This window comes from Gymnogyps californianus, chromosome 3 (assembly GCF_018139145.2).
Source record: "Gymnogyps californianus isolate 813 chromosome 3, ASM1813914v2, whole genome shotgun sequence".
Classification (NCBI taxonomy): Eukaryota; Metazoa; Chordata; class Aves; order Accipitriformes; family Cathartidae; genus Gymnogyps; species Gymnogyps californianus.
In genome coordinates this window covers 12405594-12422654 of record NC_059473.1, presented here as the reverse complement: position 1 = coordinate 12422654, position 17061 = coordinate 12405594, and the positions used below count along the sequence as shown (strand labels likewise).

The 17061-nt window shown below is 37.6% G+C and overlaps 1 protein-coding gene across 2 annotated transcripts; it reads right to left on the bottom strand.

Annotated features, from left to right (window-relative positions):
- Nucleotides 1-1383: 1383 nt before the first annotated feature.
- TRMT6 (tRNA methyltransferase 6 non-catalytic subunit) lies at nt 1384-16637 on the bottom strand. Of its 2 annotated transcripts, XM_050895005.1 has the most exons (11): nt 16531-16637; nt 14222-14349; nt 13692-13801; nt 10681-10772; nt 10509-10592; nt 9165-9289; nt 7538-7893; nt 7213-7298; nt 3964-4066; nt 3794-3880; nt 1384-2388 (listed from the first exon to the last, which is right to left on the bottom strand). In XM_050895005.1, exons 1-11 carry the CDS (start codon nt 16635-16637, stop codon nt 2215-2217), a joined length of 1452 nt encoding a protein of 483 aa, XP_050750962.1. In that variant the 3' UTR covers nt 1384-2214. The 2 variants fall into 2 exon arrangements, with proteins under 2 accessions (XP_050750962.1, XP_050750963.1); XM_050895006.1 differs by lacking the exons at nt 13692-13801; nt 16531-16637 and having other exon boundaries at nt 14222-14259.
- Between the last annotated feature and the right edge of the window lie 424 nt (nt 16638-17061).

The window sequence follows — 17061 nt, the reverse complement described above, 5'->3', positions numbered from 1 at the left end:
TTATAGCGAGATGTGCTCTTCCACTATTACATAGAGGATATGTTCCATCAATCTGAAACAACAATAATTTTAAATATTTTACATGAATTATTTCTTGGTTTCTTACTGTCTTCCGTTGGTACAAGCATTACGGTGCATTTAAAAATTGGGGGACAGGATTCAGTACTGAGAGCATGCTAGTGTTAATCCTGGTGAAATGAAGCCAGTTTGGCTTTGATCTAAAGTAATTTTTCAGGTGTTCCAATATTGTTTATTTCTCAAAACGGATCTTTTTATTATACAAATAAAACAGATCTTTTTCTCAGGTTATTATTTTTAGCACATTATATACGATAAGAAGTAGGACTTAAAATGTATGTATGTATGTTGGCTGCTTAACCTAATTTTTACTGTGTAAATTTTTACACCTTTGTAGTGCTATAAATATGACAGCCGTGTACCTACCAGCTCAATGGAAGTGGCAGAGAAGTACCCATGCCTGCTTTACAGGTAAGAAAACTGGTAATTTTTCAGTATTAATCTCCTGGCTAACACTGATTTCATCATTTTCTTGCCTTTCCCTAGCTTCCAGGCTCCGATCCGTTGCTCTAAGCTTGGTTGTCTCAGAATTTCACCACATACTGGGTGTTGGCTGCTTTCAAAGTCCCAGTTTACCTTCAGTAGGCATGTGCGGACATATAGTAAAGGAAAGCTTATCTTCCCTCCCCCACTCTTCCCCACTAGTTCTTGAAAGAAGTTGAAAAATCCAGAATTTTAAAAAAACTTAGTAAAAACCACACATCACATTTCTATTCCCTACATGTGATTTGCAACACTTACACTGTACGGAAAGGTACGGAGGGGCAAAGCACATTTTTCAGATCTACATGGTTGGTGAAATACAGAGGAGATGGTGAAATCTCTCTACAATCTCTCCGTTTATGGGTTTTTCCACATAAGTAAGAGAAGAAGAGCTTTCCATAAAAATAGAAAAAAAAGATGGGAAGTTTACAAAAAACAGAACAGAGGTAGACAAAAACTTGAAGATATACTGTACCTGATCACCTAAGAGAAATCTTTAACTGCTTCTTTACACAAAATATGACCTGTTTGATTTTATCTTGAGCTAATGGCATCCTAAAAGAGCATTACTCTTATCAATATACAGAATTTTACAGCTTTATGAAGTTTGATTACTTGATGCCAAAGCTCCAGGTTCCCCCTGACGAGTAAGTTCAAGACTGGAAGCCAAGTCCTGCTGGCTCTACGAGCTCCCATATGGGCCTAAAGCTCCCCACTGGCGGTTCAGTGGGGTGCAGCCAGCAAGGGTATTCTCCTAAAGCCTCTGCTAGGCCTTTTTATTTCCAAAAAGAGGGAAAAGTAAGAAAAAGAAAAGAAATCTCATTAGGAAAAACATCCTGCAGTTTAATTGAAATGGCAAATGCAAAGTTAAAAAAAAAATAATAAAAAAAGCTACACATCATGAAAGATAAAACAGCAGAATAAATATATATACATATAGTGGTTTTCAAAATAGTTGTCTCTTAAAATAAAAACATATAACAACTCTCAGGAAAATGACAGGCAATACTAACAGAGACACTTTAAATATTGGGTATTTTAATTTATGAAATTTCTCTTCTGTATTTATTTCAGGAAAACATGGGGTCATGCTGTAAAGTTCTGGTATTAGTATTCTCTTTTTATTGTTCCTTTAGAAAGAAAAGTGTATGATTTTAGCTGCTCATTCTACTTCCTTAAACCACTGAATGCAGCCAGGTTCTGTGTCCAAAGGGGGAGCAGATCACTACGTAGAATGTTTTACCCTGATGCTGTTCTGGGAGAATGGGAAGCTAAGTTAGATGTGTTGATTTGGACTCAACCTTTTAAAAAACTACTTCATCATATCCACTTTTGGCAACAAACAAACAGAATGCCTTCACTGATGCTTTATCCTCTCTTGATCTTCTCTTCTTTTTGAAGAAAAGTTTTCACACTGTGTTTCACACTGTGTTTTCAGTGTGATGTTTGCTTCCAAGGGTTTTTCTTCTCATTCTGACTATGTAAACTGGTAAAGAGCGAGACAATCCTCCCTACCACGCATTTCTGATGCTTTTTGCTGACAGATCTATGACAGGTACAATTTCTGTGCTGTCAAGAGCACAAAAAGTATACTTGTTATGTTACTAACTGTAAGACTCCTGAGATCTGAAAACCAAATCAATTCTTCAAATGTTAACAATGAAGGTCTTGAACTTTGCATCTTTTAGATGATGGCTCTTCCATCTTCAGTGCTTCTACATTACTGGAATCAGATTTGCCCTTATCCAAGACAACAGTTATACCAGATAGAAGGTACCCTCCACCTCCGCTCATTGTCAGTTTTGGATGGCTTCGATCTGGTAAGACCTTTAAAAAAAACAAAACCTGTAACAAACTAAAAACCAAGCATCTGTAAAAACTCACTCTATATGTGCACATCAGATTGTGCAATTTAAGCTTACAGTGTAAGATGTAATTTTTTCTTCCAGCCACCACAACAAACAGCCATTTGGAAAGTGTATTTATCTTCAAAGGGCAAAGTATCTGCATACCAGAAACCAGTTATAGAAATACATAACAATACTGGCTACTGCCCTACTGATTACTTCTTCATAGCATTTCCTGCAAAATTATAAAGTCAAGGTTTGGGATACATGAAAGTCTCAGTGTTCAGAACTGGTGTACTCTGCAAGAAACCACAGCTGGTCTAACACAACAGCACTAAGTAATACAGTAATTACCAGTTCTGTCACTATAATCTTTACGTAGCTACTCTTAAGGTAAGACATAGCAATGAGCCATCACTTTCAGCTACATTACACTTTTCTGTAAACACTTTCTCTTCAGTTATGCTTCCTCCTTGCTTTGTCTGCCATCACAGGTCTAAGCTGATTTACACGTGACCAGGAGACGGTGCAGTATTGTTCCTAACTGCACCTGGACATAGTAACCCTTGCCAAGCGTAACTTGTGTAAACATCTTCATCTATGAATCTCCTAATCATTCCCAATTTGGTTGCCTGATCAATAGTCAGTAATTGTGGCCACTCTTGAATTAAGCCATCCCCTAAGTAATAATTCCTTATGGACTCCAGAAGCCTATGGGCAAGGAGACAGTCAGTAAAATGCAAGAACCTCTTCAGAGGCGGTGAGCTGCTCAGAGATCAGACATGCTTCTGCTTCTTCATAGTTGAGAGAGTACTCCACATTTGCAAACATCTTGTTCCAACAAAGTTAGTTGAACTGACATTTTTCACTGTGGAGATGTTTTCCCCTCTCATCTTGTTTTCATTGTTCAGTTCCCAGACCAGAAACTTCTTGTTACTTTAGTTCCAGGAAACGTGTTATTTGAAGACACTGACTTTGTAAGTCACCATCATTCTTAACATTACAATTTTTTTTTCAGCTGTCAAACCAACTAGAAATGAATAAACACTCGTAATATTTTGCTACATCTCTCTTACACGACATTAGACTGTCCCTCACTTTAGGCTAGCCCCTAAAGCAGCACAACTATTAAATCTGTCAGTGTGCTACAAATATTTCAGCAAATGTTTAAATGAAATGCTTTGGAAGAAGAAAATAAAGTATTTCCATTTGAAATTGTTGCAATGAGGCATTAAAACTCTTCAGAATATTTTCCCACTGCTCTCAGGTAAAACAAATGCATGAGCTTAGACATAGTTTCAGTGAGTCCAAAGAACATATTTTCAGGGAGTGTTTTGCTCCCCAGTATTCATGCAGTTTTGACAGCCACTTACTGTAATCCTTACCTGGTAGTTTCGTAGCCAGGTTTCAGACAGCTTTAGGTTAATAACACCGCCTCTTTCCCTCAGCTTTGTGTAACATTCTAATAATGGCTTGAAAAAACCAAATAGTAGGTTATACAGCAGAATAGTCTCAAACTTGAACTATAACAGCTAAAGTAACATACTTGATTTACCTCTTTATACTGGCAGTAGACAACAAAAGGCCTTGAAGGAGCAACAAATTCCAATAAAGAAAGTAATAAAGGAGTGGGATGAAACTTGCTGGCTACAATTAAGCTGCAAAAGAAATTTCACACGCATTAGTTTTCTGCTTCTAAAACCTATTCATCAAGTGACATTTTCTCCTACTTAGCACAGCGATCAATTATAGCTTAAATGTTGCTAATCAGCATGTTTTCATGGCTCTAACAACTCCCCAAATATAAAAACAAATCACGATTTCCTACTTGCATAATTAAGAGGATGAAACACATGTTCCCTAAAGTGCAGTATATTAAATGCATTGCAGAAGCACTCGTTTCAGCTGTGTTGAGCTCCACAGTAATTCTTACAACCCAGGAATTTACATGCTGCTTTCTCTACCCTAAGACCATTGTCCAAATATAATTTAAATTTTGTGACTGCTAACTGTTGCTTAGAATGTAACCTCAGTCGTGATTCTTTAGACTGGGTAGTCTTCACTAAATACAGTTTTATATTAAAAAGTTATTATTTAAAAAGAAAACAATCCCTTAATGGGCATGACTAAAAATCTTTTTTAAAGAAATTATGTCCTTGCTAACTTAAAGGCTTCATATTTTATTCTTCATCCTCATTTTTTATAAAAAAAAAAAAAAATTGCTAAACTATACTGCAAGAAATGGTTAAGATTCAATGAGTTAGTAAGTTGTACTTGTGCAGAAAGAATGGGCTAATTAAACTACTTCTCTAGTATACAGTTACTATATGAAAAGACCCATCAGTTAATTAACATTTGTTCTCCAGGGGAACGTACAGCACTGGAGATACCATCAAACTTACCTAACAAAAGGGAGGTAAAAATTGATGTTCAATTTTCTAAACACAATGGAGATAAAGAGGTGAGACAATTCTTTTACAGTTGTTTCCGTTTTGGTTTTCTGCTGGCCATGGCCTTGCAGGCTACAGATTTAACCCTAATTCCAAACTTCAAAAAATTTGTGCTCAGTAATTAACCAAGTGGACCATAAAGAAAAAAGACTCCAGACTGTGCCTCAGAAGGCTTGGAGTGCTGCACTGACGCTGCCAGGAGCTCTGCCAGACAACAGGAAGATAAGTGAGAGATGAGAGAGGCTGTGAAAACTCAAATTCTGTTCTCTCATATGGCAGCACATATTGCTGTCAGCAGGTAGTCTGGCCAGTTGCAAAATTTATATAATGGGTGAGAGGGGAGAAGGAGGAGGTAGAGGAAGGGCAGGGAAGGGTAGAGAGAGGGGGTGTGGTCTAATTCTGAACACATGGAGTGTCTATAAACCAATTTCTGCTTTCATCATATCAGAAAAAATTAATAATCTATCTTAAAAAAGTCTTCATTAGAAGAATACCAAATCCCTAATGAATAGGTCTAGTAGAAGGACTGTTTTACCACATAACAGCACAGAAGACATAAATTTTATTAAAATTGTATCTTCTACATTAAGTAGTAAATATTGTAAAACTCAGGACCTCACGAAGTCATTCTCCTAAAGTTGGTGCTCATCTTTACCTAACGACTAGTTTTTCTTTACTCTGACAGTAAGTCCTAATTTTTCTCCCCACCTCCAATGTTAACCAGCTTTTACCTAACCTTTCCCTGTTTCTCTCTTGCAAAACAAAACAAAATTCTGACTTCCCTGCCTGCTTCTACTCACGTGCCAAGTTGTTATTTCGAAGCATTTCTTTATTCCATGCCAATTTTTCCTGGCTTAGCAGTATATGTACCCTGTGGTTCTTGATCTAAACAAATGGTGGGCTGTAAAAGGCAGATGACTAAAGAAAGGTGATCCTGACTAAGCCCTCTGGGAGAGTGCCTTCAGGCAACCATAAACTTCTCTTCCCCCCCATCATGCTGAAGACTTCCTAGAGCAAGAAATCACTCATCCCTTCAAGTATATTATTTGTTATAGCTTTCATGCATTACAAAGCACAAAAGAAGTATGCAAGTCATTGAAAACAAATGAACAAAAGACAAATACTAAATAGGCTTCCTTGAACTCAAACTTAATCAACAAGCGAATATACTATTTTACACTACAGGAAAAATCAAGTAAAGTCAAATATTAATTTTCACTTTGCCAGACCATGCACAGACATTAATTATAATGATGGGTGCAGGAGACAGCGGTAAAACTAGAACAAAACACTACCACTGTTTTAGGCAGCTTAATGGTCATCCACAGGCATCACCAGTGGTGATGCTGCTGCTGCCGCCGCCAAACAGATGTGCAGTACTTTTACAAACCTCCTTTACCATTTTATTGCTTCAGAGAACATGGAATGACCTGTCTCTGCATCTTTATAGAAAAGGCTAATTCTATGACTTAAATATGCTAGATGAGATATACTAAAATATGAATGAGCATGAGTTAAAACATTTCATAATAATAAAAACAAAAATTACACAAGCATTTAAACATAACCAATAAATGTGTATTAAAATTTATCCAAGGAGAACAGCTTTATTCCCAGTGAGCCAATATTCTTAGGAGGAAAAAAATGAGTATGAATGTTACTACATTAACTGAATCAATGTTACTTGATTAACTCAAATCACTTCAGCATTTGCTAAGGACATCATGAAAAAGTCACAACCACCAAATGCTCTTACACTATTGTGGGGCTGAATTTCTAGGAATATGTTTATCTTATTTGTTTTAAACTTCTGATATTGAATCTTCATGTTAAATTGTTCCTTGCGAACAATCGATCCCGGCTAAAGCAGGTAAAATGAAGTTACGGTTTTTTTCCTGTGTAAAAAAGAAATGAGTTTCTGAAACCAAACCAGCCAACCAAACCCGCAAAACAACAAACTTAGTTCAAATTTAATAAACTTAAAACCTCAGCTTCTACTTTGCCAATTAGAATCCTGTGATTTTTATCGGCAGTCATTTAGTATTAGATTCTACCTGGATTCTGTTTCTCTTTGGATGGATTTTTTTTTTTTAATGTTTACTCATAGCTAGTCAGGAAACTATGACTTCTAGATCATGAAATTTCAAACCATTTAAATAACAGAAAAAAAATCTCAACCAGGTAAGAATCAAACAAGACCCAAGGCACACCTGAGTTGAATGCTTGCTTGTAAATATTAAGAAAAAAGTTAGGGTATTTAAAAAAAAAAACAAAACACTTTTATTTGTTTCAAAGGAAATTATTTTCTGTAGATGTGTTTTCAAACAGAAGAACCTTTCTGACTACAAACTCACCCATCAGCATTCTTCTCTCTCAACAAAGCAGCAGTTTCTATTAGCTTTTTCCTTCTCTCCCATTGTTTCCTTTGCTTTTCCCGAACCTTTGAACAACAAAACAAATAGTTTGTACTTTAACTGGTAATTATGTATTGGATCAGTATTGCATGGACTGAATTTTCATTTTTTGCATCTTAGATGGCGTAATGGAAGACAAAAGACAACTTCCAGAGTTCCATTTTAACACCTGAATAAGCTGTATTTCAGCATGTCTGATTCAGACGGCAGAATTTTAAGTATATAGATGTTGTAAAACTTGAATAGCCATAATAAATAGTCTTACATTTTCTTTTTCTTTGTTCTCTTTAAATTCTACATCTTCAGCATTAACGTCCATTGTTTCTTGCTCTTCTGTTTGGTTGATCTCCATAGCTGCTTCAGTAGTAGATTCCTCTTCTGTTTCCTGTAGGGAAGTCTGCTTCTCATCAGTCAATCCATTGCTTTCTTCTTCTACTAGCGCGTTATCTTCAGGTTCTGAAGGCAGAGTCTCTGTAGAAAATGTCCCAGAGAGGAGACTATCCACTTTGCTGAGAGGAAATTCATGAAGATTATCGAAAAAAAGTTTTGGAAATCCAAAACAACTGGTAGCAGCTCTAACAGGTCCCCCTCCTGGATACATCTGAATAATGGATCCATAGCCTACGAGAGCAAAAGAATCAAAAACACATTGGAAAGCCAGAATTTCTTAACTTGCTTAAATTTTCTAAACTTCTAAAATGCTTAAATGAAGCATTCATTTAAGAGTAGGTAAGTAAATTGCCTGCTCTTAATCCAACCTTCATCAAATTTAACAGGCTGCTGAAGTATGCCTCAAGGTAGAAAATCTTTATTGGAAGGGCAACAGTTACTGCAACTCAAAAGGACAAGGTAACTCAAAGATTATGCATGTATTAAACGTGTATTTAGGATTAGCACTGAACATATAACAAGTGACAAATTGTTAGAAAAACTAATTTAATTAAGAATTAAAAGACAAATTTTGTACAGTATTTGTTACTTATAACCACGTAGGGGTTTTGATAAAAAAAGCTAATTTAAACAGCATTAATAGGCAAAGAATTTCTTCAACATCCAGACTCTAAAGGAAGAAATGCCAGATGTTTAAACATACTAAAAAGAACATTTCAATAGTTATATTGAAATCGCATCTTATTTAATTTACCTCAGAAAGCATCCCTATGGCCAAAAGTTGCTGAAACAAAAATAATTTATAGTACAACTGCCTGTGTGCTTCTCAACCAACAGACAGCACATCTGGGTGCACAACATTACATCACACTTCCTACCTTTCTAGGCTTCTGGAATATAATTGTCACCTCTGTCTAGTGTCTTTGAATGATTTACGATGAAACTAACTGAGTTTGAGAAATAAAAAACAAGTCAAACTTCTCCTAGAATATGCTCAAGAAAACATCATATACTACTTTTAAAATAGACATTTTGCAGATGTTAAATCTCTGGTGCAGTGAACAAGAGGAAGGACAACATTTTCAGTGCTGCGGGCTGTGTGAATTCCAGTGTTACTGTTCCTGTTTTTTGCCATTCACTTTACTGGACTTCCCAGGTGCCTGGGAAGAATCTGCATACAAGCTCCTTACAGCCTTTTCTGAACACAATGTCATTATGCTAAGACAGAAACTAAAATAGATCTACATACAGTGCTATCAACTTTAAATTTCATATTTTTTTTAAATAGTGAAAAATAAGTCCAACTGAAATATGCAAAATACAACTTTCTCCAATGGAAAAAACAAGTATCTCTTTGAATAGTGGACACAGTAAAAGTAGATTTTAAAAACTGAGAAACTATTTTGAAGTACTGCCTTTTAAAAGTATCACAGAGCTGCATATATTTTCAGTTTCAAATAAGCCCTCAGTCTGTACATTACTAAAGCTACTGTGTTACTTACCTCCCATTCGCTCCATCACTGCACCCAGCACAAGGCCTGCACACGTTTCCATTACAATCATCTTGTTGCCAGCACGGATGTTTCCTAAAGTCAACATCTGAGCTAGGGTGTCATATCGCAAGTGGCTAGAAGACAGAGGGTTTTAAGGAGTATCAAATTAGTTTTCCTAGAGTTAGAAATACTGCATATTAGCTCAGGAGCCTGTCAAAAAAAGTTGGATTACAGGTAGATTTTCAGGAACAGCATCAGTGGTCTTCAGAGTCACCCTGCGGAAACTTGTAATTAACCATCTGGTAATAAAGAAGGACTAGAACCAGAGCCAACAAGAAATTAGCAGAGAATAGCAAAAGTAGGATATGAAGTAGGGGGCACATACTAAAGTGGACAGCTCATGCTGTGTCAGTCAGACAAAATATTTTTTAAACTTCTTTTCTTTTTTTGTTTTCTCTGACATGTCAGTTTTGTAAAGAACAAATGGTATTTGAATGCATTTCCTAATCCAGTAATGTATTCTTAGTGATTTTCATCTGTTTTGCAGTAGCACACACCACCTGCAATCCAGGATCAAAACCTAACTCTGCTGACTGCAGCACATGCACTGAAGAGACTCAGTGATGGCCAAGGAAATTACAACTAATCTTAACAGATAAATAAAGCCAAGTGAAGGAGATGGGGAAGGAGAAGGAAAAAAAATTTGAGAAGCCTTAAATAACATAAATTTGAGGTTTTTAAGTCTCAGCATCTTAGATCTACTATTGCTACTTTAAAAACAATAAATCAGTCCATATTAAACAATGTCTGTAACAATGTATCATTTAATTTAGGCAAGTGAAAGTCAAACGTGGCTAGATTTCTGTTGTCGTTGCCCCCCCACTGCCACCCCTCAATGTTAACCACATGTTTTTAAATTCTCAAGACTTCTGATTGAAGAAGATCTTCAATCCCTAACACATTAAAGACAAAAATTCCTGCTTCTGATAGGCGGCTTGTTATTTTGATCACTGAGCCAGAAAACAGAGACGATATGCCACTGACCAAAACCAGGTAAGAGACACCTCTGAAAATACAGAGAGCCCCTGTCTACGTAGGCAGTTAGCAAGATAGTGGTGGTAGGGAAATGGTAAAAGCTGATGCTGCATGCAAAAGATTTTCCTCTTTGCTGTAACAGCATATTGATTCATTTTCTGTATCACATTATTTTTCATTAATTTGCAATCTTTCCATTAACAGAGGAAAAAAGAAGAAATGTGAATATTATATACACTGGTATAATACAGGTATTTTGAAAAATACTAAAATATCTTTCTGTTATAATTTGAAAAAAGAAACAAAATGAAAACTTACTTAATTTTTCCAGGTTCCCTTGCATAATACATTGTTGAAAGAATGCGAGTGGATGGTTTCACAATTGTAATAACTGCCTCGTATCTGTAAGAAACACGTAGTAATAGTCTTACTTCAAGCTCAACAAATTAGAGAACTACTAAATATTTTCCACATTTTAAAATTCACTTACTTTTTTTTCTTCTTCTTTATGTATTTATCTTGAGCAAATTCTGTTTTGTCTCTGAATGTTGTACTGTTCTCTATTAACTGCTGAACTATTTCCTTGGAAGAGACAATTTATTTTTATTATAGCTGGTATTTATTTCTCATTCATTTCATATATAGTATTTTTTTAAACAAACACTGAAAATATTTTCTTCCAGTAGAGGCATGTATACCATTAACTTCTACTGACATTAATGGCAAAGTAAATTTCTATTAATCAACATGACAAGTGAGGCACTACCCTGACTATGTGCAGGAATTTAATCATATACTTTTGTCTCTAGGTGTGCCAGCATAAAAATGATAAAACTGAAAATCGTGGAAACAGGGTATTTTGTGGAGTCTGGTAGATGCCAGAACTAAGTCATGAGAGAGGGTACTCGTATGGCCAGAAATTAAGAAAAAGCAGGATTGTTCCTTTCAGCATCAGCAAGTCGTTACTTCAGCCCTTACTGTGAAGTCTCAGTACCTAAATATTCTTATCCCATGCTGAATATGAATGAGACTACCCTGCTTTCTCTAAGTGACCAGCTACTTTAGATTATCCTGTATTTAGAATGAGGCAGAGTTATGTTTATTGTCAGTTATTATGGAACAACTGACATATATTCAGTCAGTCTAACATTCCCCATAGTAACTGGATTGCATGACAGTACACCGAGTCCTGTGTGAAGCTATACAGGCAAAAATATTTTACAAAAACAAAACAAGGAACCTGATGTCGTATGTAATATTTACTTCAATCCAACTCCCTCCTTCCTCTTTGGGTCTCTTGTCTCACTTTAGCATCTCTATCTCTGAGGCTATCTTTTTTCCCATCTTGTGCTAGTTCTTCCCCTATACTCTGGCACTTACCAGACATCTCCCTTACCCCACTTAATTTTGTCTGCCTCCCAAATTGTGCTAGACTCCTGTACCAACTCCCTGCACGATGTCAAACTCCTTAGCATTTACTATTTCCTACAATACTTCCCCTGACTTCTTCCTTCTCTAGCTCCCAGTTTTTCCCAGAATTCCAGTTTTGGTTTCCAGGTCTCCTCATTCTAATCCCTCCCTTTGCCAATCCAACTCTTCCGCATACTTTCGGGTTCCAGCTGGAAGGATCATTAAGACCTCCAACAACAAAAAACCAAACAACTTTCATTGCTCAGGGTTTGTCTCCATGCCTGCAATACAAGAACAAATGCTGCAGAGTGCTATATTGGTTGTTGTGATCAAAGTAGTTTAACTGCTAAAATTGTATGTTTCTATTAAACATGTAGGAAGAGCAATAGTATAACCTGGCCTCGCAGGAATTGGGGGGGGGGGGGGGGGGGATGATGACAAAAGGAGTATTTTCAATGTGGACACTGCATCTCCCATTGTGCTTTAAGAACCTGCTCCAAAATAGTGGTGCAAGTACTTCTCACTTGCTATTGCTGCTTTTCAAGCCATTATTTCGTAAAGTCCTTCAAACACTGAAAATGTATTATTAATGGCGTGAAACAGCGTATCTTTCTTTTTTTGCCTTATTCTTGGAAAAAGTTAAATGCAGCGTCTGGGTTGTTTGGATTGTTTTGTTGTTTTTTTTGTTCAGTAAAATTTACAGTGAGGAAACTGGGGAATATTTCTCTAGGGTAAGCAAAAGCCAAAAGGAAGCTGAAGCGCTAAGCAATGTCCTGGGAGTACATGCCACTTCATGTCTTCATCCCAACACCTATCCCTCAGGACATGGGAAAGATTTGGGAAGTGATGGGAAATCAAACCCCATTTACACTGACTGAGGTTGTTTTATTTCAAATAACAATCATCTCTAAACTGAGCCTGTGTCACAAAGACATACCATTCACAAACAAGTTCAGATTTTACCAGATGTTTATGGAAGAATAGTATCGGTTGCTGCTAATATAACACAATTTAAAATGAATATTCAGCTACAGTTCAGAAACCAGAGTTAACAAAGTAGGAAATTTTAATAACCTAAAATAAAAGTATGGTAGATGTACGGCACAGACATGCTGAGGACATACAGAAAAGCCAGAGTGATCTTCTGCCACGGATAATGAGAACAAATAGAAAACATCAAAGGTATCAGACTGATTAGTACATTCTTCTCAAAGTTGATAACAAAATGAGCAGCACAACCATGGAAACAGAAGAAATACCATTCTAAACTCGTTGGACCCATCCATTATTAAGCAGGCAAAAGCAGAACAGCTGCTCTGAAGAGCAGCAAAAAACAGCAAGATGCAAAGAGAAGATGAACTTGATGTAAGCATGAGCAATTTCTTATTTTTATTAGAAAGGGTAAACCAAAGATGAGAGAGAATTTTGCCTGGTAACATGTGCAGAACAGAACTGGCTGCAATGGTTTATTAACATTTAAGATGACTTCACTTCTTTTTGACAAAGTGCGGGGTAAAAACCCATCCCTTTTCTAACAGAGCAGAAGTGATCTCTTGAGAATATTCTTAGCTTTTGAGGTGCAGATAAAACACAGGCATCACATGTGTTTGGTAGGTACCACCTAGAGGCACACTGATAGTACATTTGTTACATAGTTACTTGTTAATACTTTGGTGTTTATCCATAATCCTTTCCTACACCTTTGATAGTTTAATTATTGCATGACTTTAATACGTCTGTAATACAGAAATAGCATTTTGAATCTTATAAACAAACAAAACTATAAAGGTGATAATGTAAGCTGTATTTCCTTAACGGTTTTAGTGTTTCTTTTTGTCTGTTATGAATTCTGATGCTGTAAAAATTCATACTTTACTCTCTATTGACAAAGTTGCCAACCTTACATGAAGTTTTCTCTGAAAATAGCCTTTCTTTTTTGTAAAAACAGATCTTTAGGAAAAACATCGCTTGAGCAGAAGAACAAAGAAAAAGCACTGAAGTCTATGCACCGATAAAAAGAAAAGCCTATTTCATAAACTAAAATATAACCATCAAGGTAGCACAGAAATGACACCAAAACCTTATTTTTACCTGTCCTTTAATACCCTTGTCCTTCAAAGCCTTTATGTCATCATGAGTCAGTTTTTGAGACTTTCCATCGTCAACTATGTTACGATTATCTGTACCTGCTTCTTTTGTTTCTAAAGGAAAAGGATATAGATTTGTAAAATCTAGCTCCAAATATCTTTAAGTTGGAGAAACATATGATTTTAGTTTCACAGAAAGCAGACTTCTCAGGATTAAACCCACATGCTTCATAGCCTTGCAAAGTATTGCCTAAGCAATCAATGAAATGTAATATGTAAAATACATCTGTGTGTGTATATATATTCACCCAAACTAAGGTTCAAATTTTCTCCCATATTAAAAAGCTTTTTTGTTACAGGACTACTGAAACAGCAGATCAAGACAAAATCATGCACTTTTATGACGGAAAGAATATAAGTAACGTTAAGTTAACAAATGATTAATAGGAAGCTTTTCCATCATCTTTGGTATTATCAAAGAAACAAATTAATTGGAACTCGTTTTTCCAAACACCAGTCAATCCTCTGTAATACCTGTGGTAGTCTCTTCCACCTCTTTCTTTGGCTGGAGGTTTCCACCACTGGTTACTTCAAATGTAGTTCCATAAATATGTCCAATGGCATTATCCAGATAGAACCACTGCTTCTCAAAAATAATTTTTCTGAAATAATAGAAAAGTTAATGATATTAAAAGCATTATTTTTACTATGTCTGAAACCCACAATAGTTGAAACTAAACTATAGCTTCATATATGCCATTTTTATCTGTATCCTTGAAGAAAACCAAGACAAGCATAAAAAGTGAAATGCTAACTACTACTAACCACAAAACCACATTAAACTGAAACTGGTTAGGAAAAGAACAAAGAACTTAAATCGAGCATATAGTAAGAAAAATATTTTTTCTTCAGTTCAAAAGAATTCTAAAATGGCAGATAAAGCAAGGATATAGCACTTGAATTACATAGTACTATTTTTAACAGAGAAAGTCAGAACAAGGCAAGGAAAGAAATTAATCTAAAGTATATTAAATCTAGGCTGGGTCATGCAGATTAATGCAAAAAGATGAGGATGAACCCGCATTTTGCAGAGCTCCTTTGAAATAACATTTGCCAAAAGACTACGAAGAAAACAGACAGCAGAGTGTCTTGTAATCTTAGAAATGTTTAATACAAAAAAAAAAAAAGAAGGAGGATTTTATTATCCCTTTCATTTTGATGGCACTAAGGGAGGTTTGCATTTTTACTTCTTCACACAAAACAGGATCCACAAAGCCTTTAACTTTTAGGCTGACCTACAAAGGTTTCCTTGCTGACCACAGAAATACCGATCTTGTCAAATGAAACAGGTACCAGTGTATACACCACACTCACATTTGAATCAAAACTTACCAATATGAGGTCTTATGCCCATTATACTCATCACTAATTCTGAAGCTAAGCAAAAAGGTTGAGTTCTTTGTTATTTCCAGTTTTCTACTGACTGAAGTACACAATTCATGCATATATTTTACATATGATATTTATATCCCCAAATACAATCCAGAATTTAAATAAAGCATAAGAATAAAGTTGCCAAAGACATCACCAAATCCTCTTAATAAAAAATTAACGACCTGATACTTGCTCACGTAAAGTCTATTAATCCCTGCCAACCCAGATTTTAAAAGACTAATAAATGATTATAACAGACTTGAAATGACTGAAAAGAATTTACATAGATAAAAAATTGTGTGCATGTGCTCAAATTTCATTTTTATGACCATTCTAAACAGAATAACCAACCACAGCTATTGTCACATGTTCTTGGAGTGTCCTTACCCTCATCAGATTATAGAAAAGGAAAAATTAATGCAAAAGTTATTTAATTTCCTGTGGCAATATTTAGTCTGTGACTTCTTTATTCTTTCTTTTATGATAGGGGTTTTAAACAAGAACTGAAGAGGGACCTAATGAACAGATCTTGGCAGTGCTCTGCAGGCTAACAGAGTAACTACCTGATTTTGGTGCCAGATTCTACGGGTGAACATTAAGCCTGTCAATAACCAGTACTCCCAAATTCCTAGGTATGAGCTATGCCATTTTTAAACCAGTCTCATTCAAGCATAGTACCTTTAAATCTCCATGCTATTGAATCAGATGTCTGGCCACATTACCCAATACTGACTTCTACAGATTGGTCTATAAAATTGTCTGCTGCAATGGGAAGAGCCCAGGCTGTGTCCACTGATTATAGTATTTCCTGCTGGGGTGCAGGCGCTTCTTGCTATGCCAGTTGGCCTAGGAAAAAGAAATAGGAGACCTTTCATAGCATCCTCTCCAAAGCAGTAACTATCCAGAACTGACAGCTATCATCTTCCTAACACCGATGAGCACACTGAAGCCAATCCCTATTAACAAGGCAATGCTGCGTCTCGCAGAAATTACATGCCACAGCGAGATAAGTACGATGAAGATACACTTTTCAGGCTGCTGCACCTTTTCTCGTCTTCAATCGGCACCAGTTTGACAATGACAACACAAAACCATTTTAAATATCTTTCAAATTCTTACAAGAAACGCAGCCAGGAGATCTTCCGGGTTTTTTTCGTCATAGGAACTGAGGCAGCATTAAAATCTTTCACGCTACCTGTCACATCGGCCTAGCGAGGCCGTTATTTCTGACTGGCACGGCAGGAAAGCTGTGGGTCACATCGGCCGCACTGGGACCCCCCTTCCCTCAGGTGCGGCCGCGCGACGACCGTTGGAGTCGCCTCGCGGGTGGGTGGGGGGAGGGGAAGACGCAAACCTCAGCCGAGGGGGAGATGACAAGCGGGATCGAAAGCCCCGGGCCGGCCCCTCACCTCCGCCGTAGCACAGGCACCGCTTTGAAGACGTCGTCCCGCTTCAGGACGGCGCAATCCCCCTCACAAATGCGCGGGCCCAGGCTCTGGCCATCCTCCATCGCCATCGCCGCCGCCGCCGCCGCCGCCGCCGCCGCCGCCGCCGCCGCCGCCGCCACTCGTGCGCTTTCCGTCGCGAGAGTAGCCAGTGCGCAGGCGCCGCCGGCCCCTCGCCTGCCAATGGCAGGGCGGGCGAGGGGCCGGCGGCGCCTGCGCAATGAAGCAGTACAAGCCGAAGCGACGGGGCGAGTGGGCGGGGTGAGACTCCCCTCGGAAGGGAAAGAGCCGGCCAATGAGGACGGGCGAGCCGCGCCCCCTGCTCCATGGCGACGCCACATGCTCCCTCGAGATTGGTTGCAGCGGCGGAAGGAACGTATCGGCGCCAAAATAGAATGCTGAGGAGGGTGAGGGCTTCCCTGTCTCCTCAGGGCGGCGGCGGCACCACCACCACCACCACCACCACCACCACCACCACCACCACCACCACCACCA